Raw genomic sequence first — 18,696 nt, 5'->3', positions numbered from 1 at the left:
ATGCGTGTTTTATCTTCATCCATCTCTCCCCCCCCCCCCCCCCGTGTCCACACCTTTGGGTTTGCCCCATGGCAAGGATTACACTGCGTGGTTTGCCATTGCCTTCCCACCAGTGGAGAGCCATGCAGTTGATGTAAAAGTACACTAATGAGCACCAATGTGTTTGTCCTGCACGTGATTTACCTGCAAGTTCCTTCGTGTGTATTGGATCACTTTTTTGTTTGATTCTGGCCGTACCTGCTATCGCTTCGTTGACTGTTTCAATCAAAAGACCCAAGCATATTTCATGTCTGTCTATCTGTTAGCCTCACTGAGGATGTAAAATGATGCGAAACACACGATAAAAGGGTCTTTTATAACACGGTGTTGTCATCGTGGCTGTGGTTGTTTGTGTGCTCCTTCCATTGCCGTCCCGCTTTATTACCCCGCACATGAAGCGAAGAGCGAAGAGCGAGGTTAAGCGATTGCTCGTCTGTCTGTCCGTCCTTCTGTCCACAAATGTCAGTTTATGATCGAGGAACAACCTCATTTATATTGAATGTGATGTTTTGAACATCAATCGGAAAACAAATGTGGCATTTTACAAATATGTCCTTTGTCTCTAAATTTGTCCTGATTGCACAAGCACAGAGAGTGGTGAGATATTTTTTTTAGCCTGTCTGCCTGTCTGCCTGGCAGACAGAAAATCATTCCCAACAGAACATTTACTGTTTTTCATGACATCGTGGAGGACATAAACAACAGTACAGGCACTAATAACTAATGCAACGTGTTTTGATGGTGTCATGGAGTTCTGGAATTAATTTTTTTTATCCGACCCTTACAATCTATATTTTATTTAAATTTACTTTATATACTTGAACACTGTAGGACACAGATTTCCTTCACACTTCCAAAAACCCACAGTTTTGCAGTACTTTGACATCTTAAATAAGTTTGTGTGTAAGACTGCACCACGGTGGTAAACTTCTGGATTTTTTTTTTCTTTTTTTGTACAACCTTTAAAATCATTATTTTATTTAAATTTACTTTATATACTTGAACACTGTAGGACACACATTTCCTTCACACTTCCAAAAACCCACAGTTTTGCAGTACTTTGACATCTTAAATAAGTTTGTGTGTAAGACTGCACCACGGTGGTAAACTTCTGGATTTTTTTTTTTATTTTTGTTTTTTTTTACAACCTTTATAATCATTATTTTATTTTAATTGAATTATACTTTAACACTATTTGGGGTAAGGTGTTCTACCAACTCTTGAGTTATGAAGGGTTTCTGCTGTCATACCGTTGGAAGCGCTGCATTAAAAGTCCAAATCATGATTATTTTTTTTTTTTCCAAACGTTAAATTGTCAAGAATCCTTGTAAGTAAATCGATTGTTGGTTTTCCAAACAAGTGAATCGATTATTCACCTTAAGACAAGTGAACCATATTTTTTATTATTCTACTAGACGACCCGTGAACCCGTTGGGTTCCCGTTGTGACAGCGGTTGATCAAAAACATCATTTCAAAAAAAAAGATAGCTCCAGCGAACGATACCACTGAGGTTGTTTGCATTGATCAAATAATCCCGAAGAGTACTTGACTGAATCGGGAATTGATTTTTTAATAAATTTTTTCGTTGCCCGATTTGAATGAAACTTGATATTGCGCGTCAATGTGAAAAAAAAACTGCATAAAAGAAAGTCGAAGAAGTTATTGTGCGTAATATTCTAAGTACAATTTTATTTATTAATGAACACGAAAGTAGAACATCAAAATGGCGATGTTTATTTTATGCTTAAAAATAAATCGTTCTTTGTCTGAATTAAATGTTTGAGATTATTAGATCCTCATGGAGGATCTCTAAGTCTTACTCACGTTGTTGTTCTTGTGGACTTTTTTGTTTCACAGCCTACAGTTTTCATTGAAACTTCCTGAAACTTGGTGTATATATGTAAAAATACCCTGCGCAGACAGTAACCATCTCCGATTTTGAAAATTCCTCCTTGAAAAAAACTTATGACGTCAAAATATCTCCCCTAATGGAAATCACCTAAAAAGTTATCTCCGAAACTAGGCAAGCTTTTTGAATTCTGTTTACAGGAATCGAACAGGGCATTAGCAGAGATGAATTACCACACATATGATACATCACTATGACATCATATCAATTTTTATGTCGTCATTCCAATTTTTTGACATTTTTTGTTTCACAACCCAGAGTTTACATTGGATATTCGTGAAACTTGCCATTTATATGCATAAAGCCCATGCCACAGGCAGTAACCATCTCCGATTTTGGAAATTCTTCCTAGAAAAAAAGTAGACGTCATAATATCACCGCTAATGGAAATCGCCTATACCATTATCTCCGAAACTCGGCAAGCTGTTTGAATTTTGTTTGTGGGAATCAAGCCGGGCATTAGCACAGTTAATTTATCACAAACCTGATACATCACAATGACGTCATATTCGTTTTTATGACCGCATCATTAAGAGGACGAGGATCTTAGCTCATTCGAGCTTGTTTCATAAATCATTTCAAGAAAAAAGAAAAAAAGATAGCTCCAGCAAACTATACTGCTGAGGTTGTTTGCAATGATCAAATTCTCCCGAAGAGTACTTGACTGAATCGGGAATTGATTTTTTAATAATTTTTTCGTTGCCCGATTTGTACAAAACTTGATATTGCACACCAGAGGAGAATGGTGATTAAGGTGGCCCTTAAATTTTTGCCTTATCCTGTACCGTTTTGGCTGTATTTCGGGAACATACATGCATACATACATGCATACATGCATACATACATACAAGATGAGAGTTTTAGTAATATATAAGTATATGACAGCAGGAACCCTTTTGAATACAGCATGAAGAACACAGATGGACGCTTCTCCTTTTAGTAATAGAATGTTCTAGATCCTGTGTTACTGCAGTATTTATTTGACAGCCACAGTTACTCCCACCCACTTGCAAGGTCGGCTGGGGATTTAGCCTACGTATTTCACGAACCTGCTGTCCAGGCCTGACGTTCGACTGAAGGAAATTTTGCACGAGTTTGTAATTCATTCAGGGTGCCGGTGATTAATCACCGACAGGCCTCAAGCTGAGGCCTGGAATAGTGCCAAAAATATGAGTTTCGGTCTGAACTCGTGGGACTACGATTTCTATGCATTTTATTATTGTATACAACATGCCTGACCTCGTGTTAAAAGTTTAACTCTGAAATCCTGCCAGTTTCCGTGAACGACCACGTCAAACTAGGTCATGTAGAGTTAAAAAGGAGGATTTTTAGCTCCGGTGCCGACTTTGTGGCATGGTATCTCAGTCAGAACATATAATTCAGCCTCGGAATTTTTGCTAGGCACCGACCTCCCATGGTTCTGTGGCCCCGTCAGTTTTGAAGGCTCTTACTTACGCACGCAGCATACAGCGGAAATCTAAAAAAAATGTACTTTTGTCGTATGGACCGTAAAATTCAATGAATTCCTCCGAAATTAACCCAAAATATTTTCGAAACCATCAGAGATGTCCTCTCGAAAATGGGTAAGCTTGGCATATGGAGGGGATACTGCTTATTGACGACGTTTCGTGGTTGTCTGGAAAACAACGGATGAAGGGGGTGACACTAAAAATGCCTCCAGATGCATATGGGGACTGCATCATGACCAGGGATAGCATAGAGAATATAGAGTAGGGGAGCTTGGTATTATGGTCGGCGGTATGAATCCGATGAATAAATGATAATCCATTGATACAATAAATATCAATCCATAGATAATAAGGCACACACCTGAAGTAAATTGTATGATAGTTTATTTCTGGACTCATCACCGTCGTGTCAATACGCAAAGATACAGGCTTCGATGTATGCGAAAATTTGGAATGTCCACGGGCTCAAGTAGCATTCTTTACGTCAAAACATTACAAAGTGAATGGAAAATGCCATATTTTCCATGGATTTACATGATAAATTTGGTCAGTGCGCTTTCCCGTCTCATTCGAGGCAAACCATTCCACCCCAACAGTTATTCATCAAGATATTCGTCGTTGTCGATGTCCACACCTCCATCCCCTTGTAAGCGCTGTTGTGTGATAGTCTCAGTGGAGTTCCTGCAATTCTTGCAACAACATAAATCGGTGCAAGACAAACCCGACTTACGACAGGAGCATAGCATACCTTCACAATGAGTTTTCAGACACTTGCAGCTTATTATTTTGAGAATACTCTCTGGAGCTGGGGGCTTCGTCATCCATTTGATGGAGAGGTGATCGTTTAATAATGTCCATCCATGACCATCAGGGGACGGGGGATTGATCATTTGTTGCAGTGAGCGCCGAAAAACTGCAGCTTGGTACGAGGCCCGACCCGTGTGCTGAATTAAAGCATCCTTCATTGGAGACATGCTTTGTTCGCATGGGGAGGACGAGGCAAGACAGAAGACTTTGTATCTCGCGTCATTGACTACAACAGATGTAGTCTGCCTATACAAATGACAGATGAATGTCTCCAGCCGGACAATCAACGATTCTGGTGGGATGAATTCTTGCCCAAGTTCAGTAAACGCATTGGTAAACTCCTCCGACGCTGTCATTATGGGAAATGTTTTACGTTTGCCTTTCCTGTAGAAGGCATTCGTTGAGTCGCAGCCAGTGAAGGTATGAAGGCCAATCAAAGCAGCGGACACTTCAGGCCCAAAGGCCGATACTACGTTCGTCAAATTTATGATGTGCGCCTTGTTCTTCACTCCGGTGGCAAAGTACATTTTAGCAGAAATATCATGGCTCACAGACAAGGCAATGACTGCCACATCAGTATCGGGACTGTGGATGACTATGCAGCTATGCGTATTACTTGCATGTTTGCAATGAAGTAAGATGTGTGTGTCTCCTTCTTCGTGGTCACATTTTAGTTCGTCTATCACCTGGACCGACAGAACAGCATCATGGACATCCAATCGATGACACTCATTTCCATGAGCGATGTAGATACTGATGTCGCCTCTGACTGCGCCAAAATCAGCACCCTGCCATTCAGTGACTAGAAACTCAACGAGGGCATCCTTGTTTTTCCTGTTTGCAAGGAACTTTTTCCATTGCGTTAGCGTTTTCTGGTGTTTGTTGTGAATGCAGAATGTCTGTTTCCCACCAACGCCACGACGCGTCCTCTCTGCATTTTTCACGCTGATAGCTGGGTATGTGTCGGTGACAAAGTGCATCCGATTGCATTTCAGCTTCTTCATCAGCTGGATGAGTCGAGCCAGTACAGCATCGGCGAGTTCGCCGAATCTCGAAACTGCATGTCACATGCTATGCCCAAGCTTCGTCTTTCTTCGTCATGGCTTCGTCTTTCCACCTGATCTGCTGGACCTTTGAATAAATGGCCTGGTCAAAAACGAGGATCATTTGCGGTAAATCCAGTTGATTGGACATTTCTCAACTCTTATTCAGGATGCCCATACCATCGATGATTAGGGCACCATCATCAGGCACTGTTGAGACTAAGTAGTCGTTGGAGCTTTCAATTGCATTAAGTAAGGCGGACTTCGTTGTCTTTGCCAAGGAGCCATCAGCTGTCGCAAGTGGCAGCGAGACAGGAGACAGTGAATAGCACAGAATGTCATGCAGATCGATGCTCCTGTTCTGTGCAATAATAAGCAGTCTAGAAAATAACTGCTTGTCATTGCATAACATGATCTCCTTACCTGACTTTGTTTTTGCCTTTGATTTCCCCAGATCTGAAAATGTTTTCAGCTTCAATGCCTTGAGGGGTGCAAAGAAATCTACTGACTGATTTATCAGACAGTTGTCAACGAATTCGTACATGCTCCTCTCCCCAATCTCATTGGCTGACATCAGGTCGTGTTGGACCTCACTGCTGGTCACAACACCTGAACTGATGCTTGTCAGTTCTGTAGGGTGGGAATGAAAGGGGTTATGCATAGACTTGATGACTGACACGATGTTTGCGACGGACTTTTCATCAGCGATAATTCTGCTATGGCCGAGTTCCTTCCTGACCTGACGGTCTCGAGAAGTATCAGTCATAGCTTTGCATTGGCGGACAATGGCCGCCCGTTCATTTTGGCTCAGGATCCATCTTTGGACAGCACCACGATTCAAGATAATTCCTGTCAACCCCCCTGGTGTTTTTGAATCTCTGTTCAGAGTTTGCTCGATTGCCTGGTCACAAGCAATTGACGAGAACCCTGTGCCTGTCCGCTAAACGGTCCATTGACCACGTGAGGTCATAGATTCGTGAACCTCGGGATGAGTTAGGGGGAGAGTGACCATCTCCAGCCAATAAGCAGGCAGGTATCGAGCATCATTAAATCGATCGTACGAGAAAAACCAAGGGAGCATGTGCCGTATAGCAGACACATGAAGATTCCAGTCAGACTCATGAGTTCCCCTGATGAATAATAACAGTAGATGGACCATCTCGATGTACGACGACCAAAATGCAAACGTGGGATTCTCTTCACCTTGCTGCTGAACAAACGAATCGTAGGCAGATAACAATGTGGTGAACGCAACGCCAGGCGACAGGCCCAGAAATTCCTCACTGGGAGAGACATCAGCAAGGTCGCCCATGATTGCGAGAGCGCGTTGCTCTTTGTCCTCCGACAAGGATTCGAGGAAAGCCTCGAAACGTATTCTCTGGAGCCCTTCAGTTAAGAGTTTGTGGGATCTCGTGCTTCTATTATAGTGATGACCGCTCACTACGCCGTTGATGGACCCCTCAGCTACAACTTCTGATTCGATCAGTATGTCTTTCATTCCAGCATCTGTAAATTGTTTTCCGATAATGGCTAGAAAGGCCATTGCTGTGTGGAATTCTCCAAGCTGGACTATAAACCAATTGGTCATGGCTTCGTCTTTCCACCTGATCTGCTGGACCTTTGAATAAATGGCCTGGTCAAAAACGAAGATCATTTGCGGTAAATCCAGTTGATCAGACATTTCTCAACTCTTATTCAGGATTTCATTTACGCTCGACATTTCGGTAGGCGAGGATTCTATGACAGGTCGGTAATGGATGGCTGACTTTTCCAATATTTTGTTCTTATGAAGCTCAAGATGGAAGGCCTGTCCTTCCAGGAATTGTGGAAAGCGTGTCAGCTACTCCCTTGGTCAAACCGTATGCCGCTTCGATGATAGCGGCTGCCTTCAGAGTTCTTTTGTAGCAGTCGTCACAAATTAGTGCACCCGCTTCCTGAGGAATATGGAGGGGCCCCTGTTTTTTCTGAAGATGATAATCATCAATTTGACCGATGGAAGCCTTCTGCGACCGTAAGCCTCTCTTCAACGATTTCCTCCTTGAATGACTGGTAGCCTCACTAACGTACGTTTGTACCATTATACCATTGGTATTATGGGTAGTACCTCGCCCGGAAAATGTCTCTTCCCTGAAATCAATGTTGTCCCATACAAGAATAGTGGGCACGCTCTTTGCAAAGCCATGAGGAACAGTCATGTTCATTCACCAGTCGAAGTTCTGCCAGAGTAGTTTCTAACCCAATGATTGTATCAACTGAAGCACTATGCCCGAGCTTATTGATGATAGACAGTAATCAAGATGAACCAGTCAAGTGACGAACGGTCATGCCTAGTGCGAGGGATTTAGGTGTCTGTGTCCGGCCGTTAGAAGCCAGGTAAATGATATCCTGGCAGATTGATGTCAATTTGACCTCAGCAGTATTGTCTACCTTAACATAATTCGTGGCGATGGGATCATCGGACACACCAACAATCCATGCAGGAAGATTATACAGTTCGATTGGAATAATACCTTTCGCAGAGGACAGCGTCAGATCGTCGGCAGTAGCAGGCCATGGACAGTCCATCACAGTTGTTGGTTGTCGAATTGCATTCTTGATGATGAGCGCCGCTTGATAGAGTCCTCAGTTCGTCTACTTCGGGTAAATGACTTGACGGTTTCTCGAGGGTTTCATCTACCAACGTGGAGTCTGCTTCGGAGGATGAATCGTCTGACTGCCCTGCAGATTCATCCATGAGGCGGTCCAAAACCAATACCAGCTGACTTTTGTTCCGCTTATTTGGCTGGTGGAATACAAGCTGTGGGTAGTCTTGCTGTAGCTTGAGCTTGAGCTTGTCTGACCTGTAGAAAACACCGAATACATTGACATGAAAGGGACATCATTTAGACCTACTTCTAAGCAAGGATCGGGATATGATTGTTTTCAACGTAGCCGCCAAAGGACACCACCTGTTGATCCAACAAACAAAATACACAGGGAGGCAAATCAAATCATGATCCATCTTCCTGAAGTCTGTGATACCAACTCGCTCTGCTTCAACGCATTTTATGAATAAGGTGACAAGTTTCGTCATCCGGAACACTTCATGATATTTGATCACTTGTTCTTCTACGACCAAACTGCAAAATGCTGCATAGGCTTTTGCATGCAGACCACTGAAATTAGAAAGCAAATGTAAAATGCAGGCACAATTGTTGAAGTCACTGAAGAGGGACAGCGAACATGGCTGACTCAGCCATCTGGCAGATGATGCTGGTATCATTACTTGGCTGGCACATGTGCTGGAGTGTTGAACACATTTCATCCAGCAGGAAATTAGCTAGAAAAACACATCGTTGCATAAATTTCAATTCATGTTCTGGTACAAAAAGTGATTTCATACTTCAGCATTGGTTTCAAAACTTACCTCTCAACTGTACTGCTTTGAACTTTCATTGGGGTTTTCCACAAAATTTTACAGTAATCTTTGTAACATACTGTTACGAATTTGGGAATTCGATTGCACACAACATTCAGGTTCCTTTGTCAGCTATGTCGATAAGTGCTTGTTCCAGAGATAGCTCACCTTTCATTGTTTAAATGTTCAGAAACCGATTAGATGTGCTGCGGATCGATTTAATAGTTAGGGAACGAACAATGGAGACATCCCTCCCCCTCTTCTGGGAAGAGCAAGAAGAACCCTGCCGTCCCGTGACTCATGATGTCAACAACTCCCTCCCACCCGTGGCTGAGCGGGGGATGGAGCACGAGGTCATGAGTCATGAGTCACATCGGGAGTGGGGGGAGGGCAGAAGAGGATAAGGAAGAGATCTTTTCTTTTGTTCGTGGGCGGAGTTGGAGAGGGCAGAGTTGGAGAGGGCAGAGTTGGAAGGGCAAAGTTGGAAGGGCAAAGTTGGAGAAGGGAGTTGAGGGGAGTCGTTCAGCAGACCGTCGGGTCCTGCTTGGCTTGCGTTAGGGTTGAGGCCTGCGGAAGCTTTTTGCTTTGACTGGCTCAGTGAGCTTCGGCTGAGGCCTGGCTCGGGAGGAGGCTTTTTGGAGGCTCTTTGCTTTGACGGTTCTGTAAGCTTCGGCTTCTGCTTGGCTCAGGAGAGCTTTTTGCTTCAATCTGCCCTGTTTGGAGGGAAGTTAAGCCGGTCGCTTAGCTCGAGCTGCGAGTGGTGGCTTCTTCTTCTTGGTTCGTGGAGCTCTTTGTTCTCCATTTTGGTTCCCGGCTTGGTGCGACTCATCGAGCTCTTCGTGGAGGTGGTTCCTCGGGGAAGCAGCGCATCGGCGGCATGGTTCGGCGCCTCGTCTCACCAGCACGTGTTGAGAAGCGTGGGTGGATTCGCGGGAGCTCGAGAAGGATCGCGGCTCGGCGATTGGATCCAGCTTGCTCTCGCTGGAACCCGGGTCCGAACAACTTGAAGACCACACGAGGTGGAGAGGTTTGAGATAGGTTCTGAGTTTCAGCTCACCTGTCCTCCAAGCTGGAGCTCATTATTAAAGGCCTCTGCCACCATTTCTTGGGTGTGTGTGTGTGTGTGTGTGTGTGTGTGTGTGTGTGTGTGTGTGTGTGTGTGTGTGTGTGTGTGTGTGTGTGTGTGTGTGTGTGTGTGTGTGTGTGTGTGCTTACGTGTGTCCGAGGGCCCGTCTAATAAGTTGGAACTGCTGTTAAGTGCAAGAGACTGTACATAATAAGTAGACGATTATAGTTCTTTTGTCGTGCTTTTGTTGCTTGTATAATTGCATACGTGTTTTGCCTTGTTTATTTGCATTCGTGTTTTGCCTTGTTTAATTGCATACGTGCTTTATTATAATAAATGTCCTTGTGTGAATGTAAACGTGTTCGTTGCGTCCATTCCATCATTGAACTGCCCCATCTTGCACTCGGAATATAGTTAGTTTTTAAATAGCCGGCAAAGTGATCGGGTCCAAGGTAACTGCGCGATAATACCCCGCTCGGTTATCCCAAAAGGAAGCGAGCTGCTTAAGCGGCTCGTTTCCAAGCGGTCCTGTTGAGGTACAATCTCTCGGTAACCTACCTGCGCAAATAATTAGGTAAATCGAAGATTTGGCGATCGGACCCTGTAGCTTGCGGGTAGACTGCGGACAAGGTTGTGGTCGGATTAAAAACCAACCCGTGACTGGTTTCTGGCGTTGTTCCGGAAAGTCACGACTGGATTGTCCGTTCGTTGGGCGAAGCGACCACTATTGGTTAGACGCGGTCATTCGCACGCCGGCGGGTGGAAATCTACAACAATACTTTGTGGTTTCTCACTTCCAGGGCAACGCAGTCTTTCCCCCTGATGTGAAATAGGATGCCTTCGTCATGTTTGAGAGTATCGGCTTCCAGCAATTTCCCTGAAAACGTAGATCAAATGAGTATCAGTCTGTATTTTCCCTGATCAATCATTTCGGAATTCCAGTCTTCTATCAATTTCTTTAGAATATGTACTCACCTGCTGTTAAAGTTTCAGCTTGCATCAAGCTATCCTTTGTTGTTTTATGAGAGACTCTGATGTACCGGTCTGCCTTCTTACAAATAATGCACACTGCTGGTAGGACATGTTTTGGTGTATGCAGGTCAGAACGTGACCTCATTTTTATCCGTGGACTCGGCCTGTGGACAGCAGACTGATGTTGCTGGCCCGTGTGTACTCAACATGAACACTGAAGCGATACCTCACTATCCAAACTCTGTTGCAGCTGCCTCTTCAGACATCTTTTGGAACTTAGTTATATCAGTCTCTTGTTGATGAAGCGTTGATAACATGTAGGGTGAAATCCTGCCTCTGCAGGAATGTTGGTGAACTCGAAGTCGACCAGATGCTGGTGTCTGCTGGCAAGATTGTGACACTCACTGTCCAATTGCAGCCACGTCTGCAGGCATTCACGATATTCACTCCATCTAAGAGGCGTAAACGGCGAAGTTATGTCATTCACGACGTGCTCAAAGTGCATGAAGCACTTTAAACGCGATTTTCCCGAGGCCATGACTAAACATTCAGCGCGACATGGGTGCCACCATTTTGTATATCATGTGACCCAAGCAAGTGTTCTGATTGGCCTAGGTTCTAAATTAGTGCCTTCAATGCAAGACAAAATAGTGTGACATAAATGCGTGGAAAACTTTCAAACTGGCAGGATCTGTTAGTTAAACCTTTTTATGTGCTACAACTCGCCACGTACTCAGATTACCAGTGCTTATTTTTTCAGTCTCTCTGACCTCGGAATGGGATTGAACGATACACGGTGTCAGCTTGAGGCCTACTACTCTTCATAAAAAGACCTGTGGGATCTTTCACATCCATTGGTGGTCAGCTACGCAAACAGACGGGACACCGTGCTGAATGTGCATCATCGTGACGGCGTACACATTGACGAATCACCTTGTCTGCATCATGCTAATCATTGTGTTTATAGTTGAACTCTGACTCGACATCTCAAGCAGAGTGGGAGGGCTGTAGCTTGCTGTGTACAGGTGAACACCTGTACAGGTATACACGTGCTGAAATCGAGTTTCTTGCAGTTCCACACAATGTGTAATGGTGTTGACCATGTAAATGCTTTGGCATAAAAGGTAGAGCATTCATGTGCAACTTTGTTTTGTCCTTTTTATAGGAAGTGCATAACAGATGTTTATTTGATAATAATTGAACATGAGCTGCTCATGTGTGGGTTGACTAAATTGTTTTTAGTACCTGGCATGTAAATCTCTGCATTCTGATTGAACTCGCTTACCTTATTCCATTCTATGGTGACAATTGTATAATTTGATTTCAGTGGTTGTGTAATTGTATTGTTGGGTCGATCCTTGGAGCATGAACTCCTCGAACCAACAACTCGAAAGGTACTCGGTTAGAGCACAAGAGCGCATGCTTCCGCCGCGCAATGCCTGATCCAGTAGAACATAGTGGCGGCAAGAATTTTTTGCAATATGCTGTGTATCGGTTTTGGGCCCGATCTCTCAATGGTGAAGAATCACTTTAAAAATTAAAAAATTCTCGTAGATCCGTATCTTCACCAAAATCGAATCAGTTCGTCCTTGTCACACACCCAACCTGCCCACCAAATTTCTCCCGAATCTGTCCATAACTTTTTGAGATATCCTGCACACAAACAAACAGACAGACAGGGCTGAAAAGATAACCTCCCTCCACCTTCGGTGGTGGAGGTAATAGCGTTGTGTTCCTTTCTGAGCTCAAGTTGTTGTGGGTCACAGTTCAAGGTCATGACTGGTGAGGTTTGTGACTCCGTGGGAGGTTTGTGAGTGGCCCGTAATGGGGATTGTTTTTTTTTTTCCTTGTTTGTGGGTATTGGTGGCCACTGCTTTTGGTTTGGCCTTGAATTTTATTATTTTATTTTATTTTTATTCTATCATTATTATTATTTCTGTGTATTATTAGTATTAAGATTATTTATTTATTTATTTATTCATTTAAACCTATCGATGCTGCCATGAGTGGGCGCTGCTGCTCTGGTTGCTGGAGTTGCTCGTTTGAAGCTCGATCTTGCGGACCTAGAGGAATCGTCTCATGCTGCGGCAGCCATTGTGTTTGGAGCTGTGGGGTGTGAGGGAAGAATTGACGGCTTGATGAGGATAGGAAAAACGAAGCTGAAGGACAAATGGCAGATGCAGAGAGGGTGAGAAATGTACATCATCCTGTTGTTTCGGAGCGGGGGAGGCGGTGGGTATGTTTGTAATTTAGGATTGATTGGGGGTGTAAAGAATGGAGGTACTGCAGAAGAGTAATGATGGAGTGTGGGTTGTATGGGTGGGAAGTGTAAGTTGTATAAAATGGGTGTTGTAGCAGTTTGTTATGGAGAGTAAGGGGTGCATGGAGACTGTTAAATCAGATCTGTGTGGAGGAAATGGGGGAAGGGGGGATTTATGCTTTGTAAGAATCGTGTTTTTCTGAAGGTGCTGATTCTGGATGAGGTGTGTTGAGGTGTAAGGTCGAGCACCGAGTTTGATGGAACAGCTGTGTGGATGCTCTCCTTGGTACTGAATTTCATATTGGCATTATCTTACAGCGGCGGTCTGGTGTGTTTGGCTGTCTTGGATAGGCAGTGTAAGTGGATAATTTGAGGAGCAGATGATGTCTGGATTAATCAACTGTTATTTAGGAATTGAAAGAATTGTTACAGTTCAAGACAGAGGGAAGGCGGTGAGACGAGAATTATGGAGGCTGTTGTGGAATCGTGGGTGATGTCAAATGGTAGGTATTTGGGGGAGGAAGTGAGTACAGTATAATGGGAATGGGAGTGGTTAGGGATGACAGTGAAGCAGCGGGTTGCTGAGGAGGAAGGATTGGTGAAGTAGAAGTGAAGATCCTCTTGGGTTCTGAGGGTAAGGTAAGATTGTTACTTTTTGCCTGCTTACCTGTGGACACAGTCACCTGTTTAATTTTTTTTTTTTTTGTACGATGCTTCCAGTGCACTATACTCACATGGTGTCTGGACTTAGCTTGGTGTTTACATTAAGGTTTATGGTGTTGGGAGTAGGAGTGGGGTGAGTGAAGAATCCTGCTCGCTACATCTGAATGTTTTTGTTCAGGATCTAACGATGCATGAGGGTGAAATAGTCAGATTGAACTTGTGCGGTGTTTGTGTGTGTACCCTTTGTAAAGCTTTATTTCACATTCCATATTGTTACCTCTGCCACTGAAGGTGAAGGAGGTTAGGTTTTATCCCCGTCTGTCTGTCTTTGTTTGTTTGTTTGTTTGTTTGTGTGCAGGATATCTCAAAAAGTTGTTGACGGATTTGGAGGAAATTTGGTGGGCAGGTCGGGTGTATGACAAGGACGAACTGATTCGATTTTAGTGAAGATCGGAATCCGGATTCGGATCCGGATACGAGATTTGATTAATTTTTTAAGTGATTCTTCACCATTGAGAGATAGGGCTGAAAACAATATATTTATTGGGCCTGACGTGTTCTATTGGACCAGGCATTGCGTGGTGAAGGTATGCGCTCTACCAAGTGCCCTTGTTGTGTTGTTATTGTTTTTAGTATATTTATATGTCAACATTTAAAGTCAGTTTGTGAGAATGGTGTTAACTTTTTCTTCATCTCATTTGTAGTCAATTTATATGACTTGTTGCATCACCAACTCCAAGAGTCGATGCAACAGGCAGATTCTGCACAAGCAAATTGATGGGTGAGCTCGATGCTTCGCACCTCGGGGCCAAATGGGTTCTGACGGCAATGAGCCGTCTGTTGAAGGAGTGAAATTGTTTGGTTGGAGTGAAGCACAAACTGGCATTCGAGGCACAACGGTATGAAACTGTCCCGCCCCCGTTTGGCCGCCAAGATAGAGGGAGGGAGGGAGGGACAAAGACGAACGAAGAGGGAGAAGAGTGCGGGACGCAAGCGCGTTGCACCCGTTCTGCCTGTATTAGTGTTGCTGCGCATTCCGGGCCAGCATCGCGTGCGACATTCGTCGATCTCAGATGAGGTGAGATCGAAGAAGATCTCGGGCACAGGGAACAAATAGCTTTGTCGGCCATCAGTCGTCACAGTCCAGTGAGCGTCATCACCACCTCCCGTCTCTGAAGCTTTCATGAGATGCCCAGTTGGTGAGGATTGTGTGAATCAATCACTTTGATGGCTGGGACCAGAGACTGGTGGAAAAGGAAGAATTAGCGATTAGAAGTGAAGGGAAGCAAGTGTAGTGAAATTCTTTGGATGTTGATATCTGCAAGCTTTTTTTTGTTCTCAAAATGGAGCTCAAATAGAACCCCAAGAGAGGATTCCTACGTTAACGGCTGTGCACCATGTGAGGAACGTTAATCTCCGGCTTCCGTGTCATCTGCTGCCGATGGTGGTAATTTTTCTTCTTCTCCTCTTCTTTTTGAGGTGGTAATTAGCCTCATGGTGATGCATGTAGTGGCTGACGTCCAAACTGATAAACTGCCAGTTATCGACAAAAGATGAATTGGTGCTTTTCCCACTTCGACCATCAATTTTGGCATTCGTGATTGGGTCCAAGATGCTGTTGTTATCGTGCCAGCACAAACATGTTGTCTTTGAGGCTCGTGTGATAGTTTTGGGTTTGACATTCAGGTCTCGCTAGCAGCCATATCCTTCAAGCACGATTGAAATTTCTTTTTCTCATTTCCTTTGTTTCCGTCTTCCAAGTCTCTCCTGCAAATTAGACGTGAGCCACGTGCCAGAGCGTTTATGTTGAAAAATTGGGCAACCATTGGAATTGGTACTATTGTGCAGCTGCTTTCACAGAAGTACTCGTCCCTGGCATTTGCACACTTGCGTGTTCGGAAACATTAAAGGACTTCATATTGCTCATCTTCCCAAATGTAAATGGTGAAAACTTCTGCTTCCTTGCCTACGTGCTGCTCCGGATGGTTGCTACCTCATGTGGCTTTTGAAGATTCCCTGGCTTGTTGATTGTCCCAAAACCTAAATTTCATCTCTGCCACAACCTTTGCCACGTTATCCCCATTTTCTCTCGTATTTTATTATTTCTACTTTATCTTACTCCATCCTATGCTATGGCATCATACATGTATCGCCCCGATTACTGCTGTGGGAACCCCGAATGCTGTGATGCTGCAGCCGTGTATTCTGGAGATCTTCGGTATGCACCGGCACCCATCGCCGCTGTTTCACAGCGCCAATCCGGTAGATGCCTCGGTGCCGATCCCAGTTTGCCACCGCCGCCACCACCTAAGACTGGCGGGAGCTACGGATCGTCTACTCTGCCGTCCGCTGTGAACTGGCGAGGCTCTGCTTCGGGCGCAGGAGGTCGCGTTCCTTGTGCCGGAGGCAGTGCACAGCCCAGCAGACAGAGTCCAAGCAGTGCTCTTCCATGTGGCCTAACTCCATTGGCAAAGAATTGGTGGGCAGATGGCACTGGAGGCTGGAGAATGTACAGTTCTGAGCAGGTACTTTATCCTTATGGTGCATTTTGCCTTTTGGTAACCTTTGGGTTGGTGTGTGTTAGCTCAGTGCATCAGTGTTTCTCCTGACCTTTGTCCTAATTTTGATTTTGGACGATGTCTTGAAATGTACTTCATTTGTCGGGTCATACGGTCATGTTGATGGATAAATAAATATATAAGTTTGTATGCACATGTCCACCAACTTGAAGGTCCATTGATTGAACTTTATCCATAACAAAGTTGAGGTTTATTCAAGTGGGAGATAGTCTTCTGTCAGTGCAAAGCTTACAGACTGCCAATTGGATTGAATAGATAATCCATTGAATAACTTAAATATGTTGGTGAAGGAAGAATTAATTGGTTGTGAAACAGTTTGGATCATCTGAATGTGGAGTTTCTAAGAGGTGGAACGACTGGATAGATATTTAAACCCTCGGTTGAAAGGGATGAGAGATTTAGGCCCATTAATGTGCTAACACCAACGTGTGAGAAATGTTTGTGGTTTGTAAGGAGATGTACCTTGTTTGGACAGACATACACGTGACGAACAAACAACTCTTGGGTGTGTTTCTCCCTCCTCCCTTCCTCATACCCCTTACCCCCCACCCCCCTAGTCATGCTATTAGCTGTAGTGGTTATCGAAACGTAATTGGCTTTTGCATGTGACTTTGAAAATGCCACAGTGGGCCTAGTTTTGTGAGGTAAAGGCGACACTAAATGAGAAATGAGTGAGCACCTGCAGACATTCTTCAAACTGCTATGACCTTTGTGAGATGTGTAACGTCATTTGTCCTTTGGTTCCGCAACACGAGTGTGATGTGGAGATTGATCGTCCTTGCGTCTCGGTGTACATTCAAACCGAGCTGCTCCATAACTGGTGCAGGACCGTTTCTTTCTGCGAATGATATCGTTACATTTTCATGCGACATACATTCGGCATGGCACCGTTTTGGAAATCGGTGCAAATTCCCGTCCATCGTCGGGTCTGCGCCTCGCCCCATCCGGCCGTCTGGTGGCAGGACTGCCCCTCACCTCGCCCCCCCTGCATCGGGAATGACTGATTGTGTTACTGCGGTTCTCATCCACCCTCGGTTGATATTCTGTCGCAGCACTGCTTTCTGCATCGGTGCTTGCGTAGCACTTTTACACCTTTGTCTTCCACACCAAGCCTCACTGTCAGCCTTTGGCCTTGAGTATGGCTCTGCAGCCCCTCGAGCTCCCCACGGCCTCATTGGCAGTGCGGTCTCGTGTGCTGACCTCCGTCGGATTGACCCGCCTCTGGAGGGCACGATGGTTTCACGTGTTTGTACCCGTGATGTGCAAGTCCGAACACATTACTGATGTAATTCACATCCATGCACTGTGATAATTACCACATGATTATTAGACTCGCTATTCAGTTCAGCCACATTGAGGCTAAGTTGTAGTTTTGGATGTAATTTTTTTAAAGCTTTTGACCCTTGTGAAAATGAACCCATCATGAGACGGGACTTTTGGAAATGATGTTCATGGCATTTCACTATAACGGTGTCCTGAAAGATCCATTGTTTTTATTGTGTGTTAAAGGCCATCAAACTCCTGCTCCTTTCATTTCCAATCACCTGTTAATATCTCGTGTCTCACTCATACCAGCTTCCTGTCACTGGAAGATGTGACGATGCTGTGACGTCACATTGCATGCTATTGTGCTGTTCTCCCGAGCTATTGCTGAGGAAGGTCGAGGATAGTTTTGAAAAATGAACTTCAACAAACCACTGCTTGTGGCTTTGAGTGATGTTGAGTCTCCAAAATCCACATCTTTATAACCTCATGACTTATTATTGTGAAGGTTTTACACTTTCTCCGAGATCTCTTTGTGAGCCCGTGTCATTGTTAATCCACAGATGTCCAGTCGTATCAGGTGGAAGATAATTGCTTTCTTCCTTTTCAACACCTCGTCATTGTTTTCAACACGACAGACATTGCTACAGTAAGAAGGGGCCTTGCTTGTGCAGCATGAACCTGCTTGCGCTAAATGTTCAAATGAAGGATGAGATTTTTTTTAACGCGATATGTTGCTCGAAGAAGGCCTCTCTGCTTTCTGCTGTGCTGATTGCCATCTTTGTCACTTGGTTCTGTTTGTCACCGTCTTCGTATATGATTGGGTGGATACAAAGCCATTGTCAGCGTGAATTGGAACGCTTGTGGCATCAAGCGGAAGGAAATTGATTACAATGCTTCATTCACTTCATCTTTCCAGGTAATGTGTCCGTCACTCTATATTTCGACCTGTGTGTGTGTGTGTGTGTGTGTGTGTGTGTGTGTGTGTGTGTGTGTGTGTGTGTGTGTGTGTGTGTGTGTGTGTGTGTGTGTGTGTGTGTGTGTGTGTGTGTGACATCATTCAACATGGTGGCCCACAGAATGGTGTCTTTTATTTTCTTGTTTTTACAGGCAGGTAATCAGTGATTGTTATGAGCTGCCAGGGTGACATAGAGTTATGCATGCTCGCATTTGAGCCGTCTGGTCTGGGTTCAATTCCCAACCCGGCTCTAAACTCGTTCCAGTGTCA

The 18,696-nt window shown here is 44.4% G+C and overlaps 1 protein-coding gene across 22 annotated transcripts in view; it reads left to right on the top strand.

The window, feature by feature from the left end:
• Window positions 1-18,696, top strand: part of LOC147012859 (disks large homolog 1-like) — a 295,559-nt gene that overhangs the window by 74,411 nt on the left and 202,452 nt on the right. For 3 of the 22 annotated variants that reach the window (XM_085854173.1, XM_085854158.1, XM_085854154.1), the window contains exon 1: window positions 14,609-16,151. The exons of 9 other annotated variants lie outside the window; for them this stretch is intronic. In XM_085854173.1, the coding sequence (XP_085710299.1) occupies window positions 15,759-16,151 (393 nt within the window). In that variant the 5' untranslated portion in view covers window positions 14,609-15,758. Of the gene's footprint in view, window positions 1-12,796; window positions 12,892-14,600; window positions 16,152-18,696 lie in introns of those variants that run through there. 10 more of the 22 variants (XR_015051087.1, XR_015051088.1, XM_085854161.1 and 7 more) reach the window with 8 other exon arrangements.

This window comes from Eptatretus burgeri, chromosome 14 (genome assembly GCF_056783735.1).
Source record: "Eptatretus burgeri isolate ZD-2024b chromosome 14, Ebu_testis_v1, whole genome shotgun sequence".
In the NCBI taxonomy this organism is placed as follows: Eukaryota; Metazoa; Chordata; class Myxini; order Myxiniformes; family Myxinidae; genus Eptatretus; species Eptatretus burgeri.
The sequence above is the reverse complement of the archived record's forward strand: the minus strand, read 5'-3'. Positions and strand labels throughout refer to the sequence as shown.